Source organism: Drosophila novamexicana, unplaced genomic scaffold (assembly GCF_003285875.2).
Source record: "Drosophila novamexicana strain 15010-1031.04,08,12 unplaced genomic scaffold, DnovRS2.1 tig00000689-arrow-pilon, whole genome shotgun sequence".
NCBI classification, from domain to species: Eukaryota; Metazoa; Arthropoda; class Insecta; order Diptera; family Drosophilidae; genus Drosophila; species Drosophila novamexicana.
Genome location: NW_020824818.1, coordinates 2,650,767 through 2,657,255, shown reverse-complemented (window position 1 = coordinate 2,657,255; position 6,489 = coordinate 2,650,767). Strand labels below are relative to the sequence as shown.

Here is a 6,489-nt window from a genome sequence, read left to right as displayed (position 1 = left end):
AAAATACGGGGTGTGGCCGCACAGCCAATGAAAGCTAATGGAGCCAAACTCCAGGCAGCGGGATGCTGAAGGGTTATCTTTCCAGGGCGTCAAATTCACCTCATTTGGCAGAAGGCGGCAAAAGTTGGTTTTGATTTCTGGCCAGCTACTTGGGCAACCTGCTCACACACACAGACAGACATACGAATAACGCCCGCGGCAAGGTGTTGAAAATTGATTTGCGTTCTGATAAATTTCTTTAGCAACGTTAACCAGCTCGAGGGCTACACGATTCCTGCCACCTGCCATTGAAATTAAACATTGCCTGGCAGCAGCTGAGCCACCCACAGAGATAAGACAGGGAACACGTACCACATTTTAGCACACTATTTAAGGAGTGCTGAGCAGATTCACGGGGCGACTACAAAATGTGTCAATTTGGCGTCAAAGACATTGACAGGCAGCGGCAACAATAACACAAAACCATATATAATAATGCTTGCCTCTTTTCGAATACCCTGCAGCACAGCGAGACTAAAAAGAAAATTTCTTTTCACTTATTAGAATGCAAACCATTTAAGACTAATGCAAACTTGTTTAGTAAACATAAACTTTTATATTTTTTGAATGAAAACAAGTCCTATTTATACAAAAAAAACCCTTTTGCCGTAAAGGGAGCTAAAATTTTGTTTTTCTTAAATAAAACGTTTTAGTTTAATGATAAATTAATTTCAATAAATATATCATTAACACTGTTGTCACCTCCCCACTGACAGTCCAATAAATTGTTGAGGATTTGTGTAGCGCAACGTAACCTATCCTGTGCCGCTGCTAATGAACAGGGTACCAAAGCAACAACAATACATGTTTACATTAGCAATGAAAGAAGCTGCTTCTAAAATTGAAGCTGGCTGCAACTGCTGCCACGCCCACTTGCCACACAGACAGCCAGCTGTGAGGTGTTTGTGCTGTCTCACGTACGCGAAACCAGTCAGCGGCAGTGGGAGGAGATGGGATGGCAGGAGATTTCCCCGGTTGGTTAGGCAGACAATAACTATAATTGTCGCATCAGCGTTTTTGCTGCTGCTGTGAGGCTCCTAAAAGTATGCAGTAAAACGGCGAGTCATTGCTAAGTTTGTGGAAGGTGGAAGCGGGGAGAACTGGGGAACAGACAGCAGCGAGCTGTGGAATGCCATTAAGCAGCAGACTGGGACATAGGCAGCAATTCCTTTTGTAGGTCTTTAGAGAGGAAGTTCGCATGTGTATGTACGTATGTTTCTGTGTGCGTGTGTGTGTGTAGAGCATATAAAAAATTCTTGAATTAAAGTCAATTTGACGACTCGTTGAATGTGCGAAATGTCTGACTCTGTGGCATGGGGCTTGACTGAAGTGAAACTTAATGTTGATTAGGAAAATTGAAGCGATAATGTGCGGGATCCGAGCAGCAAAACTGGTGTCAAGAAAGACTTGCAAAGCAATTAAACAGCTTAAAAAGGAGTAGCAACAGAAAGTGAGTCGTCTATTTAATTAAATAAAAATTGAGAAATATAGAACAGAGAAAATAAGATAAGAATCTGGTTTTAGAGAAAACTGGAGAAAACTGATGAGCTTTGCGCTTTGGTTAAGCTACCGAGTTGGTCAATTTATGATTATTAAATAAATTTATAACAGGCAGCTGCCTTTATTTATGACTTCTCAAGGAAAATTAAAACGCAGAATAGTTTCGAATAAACAGAGCCTAACTAAGCAAACCACAAATAATTTCCATAAATAAAATACTGTATCAATAGCTTGTGGCTTTTCTTAACCCAAGAAGAACATATACATATCACAAAAAGCAGTTTGGCAATTAAATTTTCTGTGGTTTAGCTTAAGGCTATGCAAAAAGTTTATGTACACAAACTGCTCAGTATTCCCGTTTGGAATATTAGTGTGTACTCACTTGTAAACAGCTCAGCTTCCCATTTCCACATTAATTAACTGAATTGGCAAGCAGACAATTTCGAGACATTGTGTTAAATTTGTAAGCAATACGAAAAACAACATGAGACTGGACGGTCCCATGCCTTGCCTCCTGCTGCCACAGCATTTAGTTTACGAGAACATTTTAATCTAATTTAACACACTTTAGATTTATATTTGCTTAAATAGAAGTTATCTAAGTGGCACGTGCCGGGCATAGCCAACAAGGCCAACACAACAAAAGAAAGTCCTGGCCAGTACTCAGTGTCCAGCTCCCTGGGTGCAAGTGTGGAGGGAGACAACGGACAATGGAGCCCAGACGCATTTTTATTATAGTTTATTTTCTCTGGCTTTTATACCATTTTTGGCTCTAAAACGTTAAAATGCAATTCCGCATGCATTGGCCAATCGAATTGCGGATAACGTTTATTGGCCCAAAAGCTAAATGCAATCAATTTTACAATTGTCCGATCTACAAAGGATGAATGTGGTCTAACTTTAAAAGCAACTCAGCCATAGACGCGTCGCAGCAACGTAAAAAAAGAATAAATGACGTTCAGCAGCGATTGCAGCATCTTCAGGTTCATTGGATAAACACCGCCAACGAGTACCTAAAGATATGTTAGATATGAATCATTTGCATATATATAAGTAAATATCGAAATTTTATAGGAACTTCAAGGATTCCTTACCGCCAGTGGCTTTTGCGAGCGCATGATTAGAAACTTTAAGGTTTTCTGTGTCTCAATATCCAAATCTGTCCAATTACTTTCATAGGCGGCAATAGATATGTAAAAACTCTAAAGAAATGGATTTTCAATTTTTATCTTGTAGGTAGATTATATTTTAGACCCACCTGAAAATAAAGCTCATTGGCCACGTAATAGAGCACAACGCTATTGGCAAATATCATGACCATATAGAAAATGACTATAATAGTCTGGGCAATAGTTTGTGCCTATATAAAAAAAAGGGAAATATTACGAATCAGACTTAATCAAACATGCCTTCTCAGTTCAATAAAATAAACATAATAAAATAAGCATAGTAAAGCTCGTAAATGCTGAGTAAATGAAAATATCTTGAAAAACAGAATATTTTTTCATACAAAAACCAATTTTTCGACCGATTCTACCAAAAGAACTATGTTTTATCTTCACGAGACTTGAAACAAATATGAGCAGCAAAGTTTAATAAGTAATATAGTTAATAAATTGGTCAATATCTTGATAAGTAAAACGTTTTTCCTAAGGAAACCTATAATCGACCTATTGGTCCTATTACAGCTATAAAGATCCGATGTTGATAGGATTTTGCATATATGTAAGGAGCTTTGTGAATCTAATAAAAAAATATTTTTTTTTGATAATAATCATCTGAATTATGAGGAACATATAAATTAGTTAAATATAAATATAGAATTTCATTGTAAGTTTCAAACTTACAATGATCAACGAGAAGAGCAACACACAAAGCATCGCGCCAAAGCACAGAAACTCAAACAGATGCAAATTAGTCGTCAACTCATTCATGGCATCCACTAGTCTGTATGGGAGACTTGAGTAGTAAGTTCTTGGGTAATTTGTAGGTAAATAGCTCACCCTGCCAGCTTGACCTGATAACGTATGCACCTTATAATTTCGTGACGCACTCGTATGCCTCGCAGTTTCTGTAAGTTGCGCAGCTTGTGCTGGAGCACTCGGCACATGAGTATAGCAAACAGTGTGAAGGTAACCACCAGATTGGTGTAGGGTATGTACATGCAACAGCCCATAGGCGTCATTATGAACTGCACCACAAAGAAGACCTCATAGTAGGGGCTGGCGTATTTGTTAATACCAGGCACATACATGCCATAGGGCAGCACTGTAAATACAAATACAATTACCAATGTGCACAGAAATTACATCGAGATTGTGTAGTTCGCCTACCGCGCTCCGAGCCAAAAATGGGATAGGTAACAAAACCAACACAGCTGCAGGTTCCCATTAGCAAATTAATGCGACCAATGGTTTTAGAAAGTTGTGTGGCGTCAGCCACCAATTGACGAATATGCAGATCCGAACTGTTCTGAAATAAGAGTTTATCAATAAGAGTTTATCAAAGGTATCAATAGTTAATAATTAAAAACGAGAAAATAAGAACTCTTCGACATGCCGAACATTTATGGGCTTGCAGATGTGTGCGAAAATATTATAAAATATCTTGGAAAACAAAAGCTTTTGGAAAACCGTAAGGCGTGCCAAAGATATCTTTACCCTTACCTTTCATCAGCGGGTTAAAATGAATCATCTTAAAAATGCAAGTGATACCAAAGGTGCGTGAAAAGTTGACTTGTGCCTTTGTACAGTGAAAACTCTCTTGGACGGACAGCGACCGTCATAAAACGTTTCAAATCCTGATCCTTGTTCAGAGTGAGGTAGTGTTTCTTGTAAAGCAAGAGTTGCAATACAGAGTCTTTCCTAAAAAAACCTATACCCATAAATTAGGTTTAACGCATCTGTGGCATACCCAGCCTTGCGGCCTTTGATTTTTGAATCCTTGAATTTTTTTAAGTTGATTTTATTCCAGACGGCTCTTTTGGTAAAGTACATCGACCAACGTGCGCTTGCAGGCGGCGAAGTTTTGAACGAATTGCACAATTTAACAAGAAATTGCATCAGCTTATATATTTGTTCTGTGTGCATATAGGCCACCCTAAAAACGACTGTTCACTTCTCTTATTCGTATTAAACTCACCAGAAGCTGAAGATAGTAGCCCTTAAACAGTTCCAGAAATCGCTCGTAACGCCTGCGGTGCACACACAACAAAACACCCCGAACAAATGTATTGGTAAAGAGGACCGCCAGGTAGACATTCCGAATGATGAAATCCAAGGATTCGGAGCTTAGGTAGATGTCCACGTATTGGGTAACATTGATGAGGGCAAAGGGCGTCAGCGCAACATAGCGTCGCCAATTATGAACGAATAGATAGGACCAGAACTTCATCATTTGCAGCGTTATGTCAAAAATGGGCATCTCTGAGGTGGACATCGTCTGTACATCGTCCATGTTAAGCCAAAGACGCTTCTCGAGGTAGGAACTACACGGCTGGCGTTGAAGCTACTTTTATATACTTGATTGTGGTTCCAGTGGTTGCGTGGTGTCATCATTAGCGTTTAATTATTAGCTGTGCTATAGATATGATGTGTAGGCGGGTGTTAATTGGCTTGCGAGGGCCTAATTAAAGGTCTGAAGCATTTCATTTTGTGTGACTGTCACTAGCTCAATTTAAATTACTTAACAAAGACTGTAATGGCCTGCTTTTAACAGCAATTTTTTGTAAGAGCTTTTCAGTAAATTTAAAGTTATGTTTCAATTCAAATTTAATACCATTAGTAAGTTAGCATAGGTCCAGGCTAATAAAATCGCAGGTGTAAAAATTATAGGTAGTGATTACAGATATATCTTTTTGAAATTTGCAATGTGCTCTAGCTTTAAATGACTCTGGGTAACTCGGATGAATTTTAAAATTTTATGTACTAGATATATCGATAGTCATGGACAATGCTTCAACTTCTTGTCTGTTCCGGATCAAATTAAAATACAGAATATACAGATTCGTTAACGAATTCTATAATTTAATTATTGTGTAATTGAAAGGATTTCATTATCTATTGAATTCAATTAATTGAATTAAATTAATTTAAAAATGTTTTCTGTGATACTCATTTTTAAAATTATTTTTTTTTTATTTAATTACAAAGTAATATGAGAAAGTATATGCTATTTTAAGTCTTTTGTCATGTCAGTAAAGAAGAAACGGGGAAAAGAGACCCAGGCTGGGGTATGGAAATTTATGAGGATCAGTAAGTCAGTTATTGTAAAGGAGCTAGTATATAAAAAAGCTCTCATAATATACACAAAAATATTCTTTACTAACTTTTTAGTATAGGAATTTAAAGATAAAATATTAAGTTAAATGCAAATGGGTTTTTGCCACAATGTTAAGAGCTGTTATTAATTTATACTTGCTGTGAATGCAAAAAATTAAACAAAACAACAACTTTGAGTCCAATGGAAAAGGAGACGGTAAAAATTTGCAAACGTTTTCAAATAGGTAGCTTAAAAGCCTTTAAAGTGTTCTGTAACATGACATTGGCCAATTACCAGTGCTGGCCAGTGGACATTAAAATACTTGTCCTACGCAACACTATGCAACTTGTGCAGACGCTGCACTTGACCTCTTTGATACCCTGACTGCGGTCTCGACATTTGTAATAAGCGTCGGCAAACTTTTAATTGCAACACGCAGACAGCACAACATAAAGAATGATGGGCGTGGCAAATACGTGGTCATGTGTGAGTACATGTGTGTGTTGGTCTTCCTGTTTGTTTGCCAACTGTTTTCGGGCAGCCAGACAGCTGGCAACGCTTAAAATTGAAATCCAGCCCGCCTTGGCGCCCAAAGTTATTCAACGAAAAGTTTTGCTTTTTGCATATGCGTCTGTGAGAGATACTCGTGTTGATTTGTTGCTCTCTCGGTTGGGCAGTCGTATTAAGGTT

The 6,489-nt window shown here is 38.0% G+C and overlaps 1 protein-coding gene across 1 annotated transcript; it reads right to left on the bottom strand.

Moving 5' to 3' along the window:
• Positions 1–2,183: 2,183 nt before the first annotated feature.
• On the bottom strand, positions 2,184–4,995 carry LOC115763275 (odorant receptor 30a). The gene is made up of 7 exons (XM_030705754.1): positions 4,681–4,995; positions 3,873–4,011; positions 3,543–3,807; positions 3,387–3,486; positions 2,798–2,899; positions 2,634–2,741; positions 2,184–2,552 (listed from the first exon to the last, which is right to left on the bottom strand). The coding sequence occupies exons 1-7, from the start codon at positions 4,993–4,995 to the stop codon at positions 2,451–2,453; spliced, it is 1,131 nt and encodes a 376-aa protein (XP_030561614.1). The 3' UTR covers positions 2,184–2,450.
• Between the last annotated feature and the right edge of the window lie 1,494 nt (positions 4,996–6,489).

Coding starts and splice junctions, on each gene's coding strand:
- LOC115763275 (XM_030705754.1), bottom strand. CDS start 4,995: ATGGACGATGTACAGACGATGTCCACCTCAGAGATGCCCATTTTTGAC. Junction 4,012..4,680: donor GCTACTATCTTCAGCTTCTG/GTGAGTTTAATA, acceptor CTCTTATTTCAG/AACAGTTCGGATCTGCATAT. Junction 2,742..2,797: donor CCAATGAGCTTTATTTTCAG/GTGGGTCTAAAA, acceptor CCATTTCTTTAG/AGTTTTTACATATCTATTGC.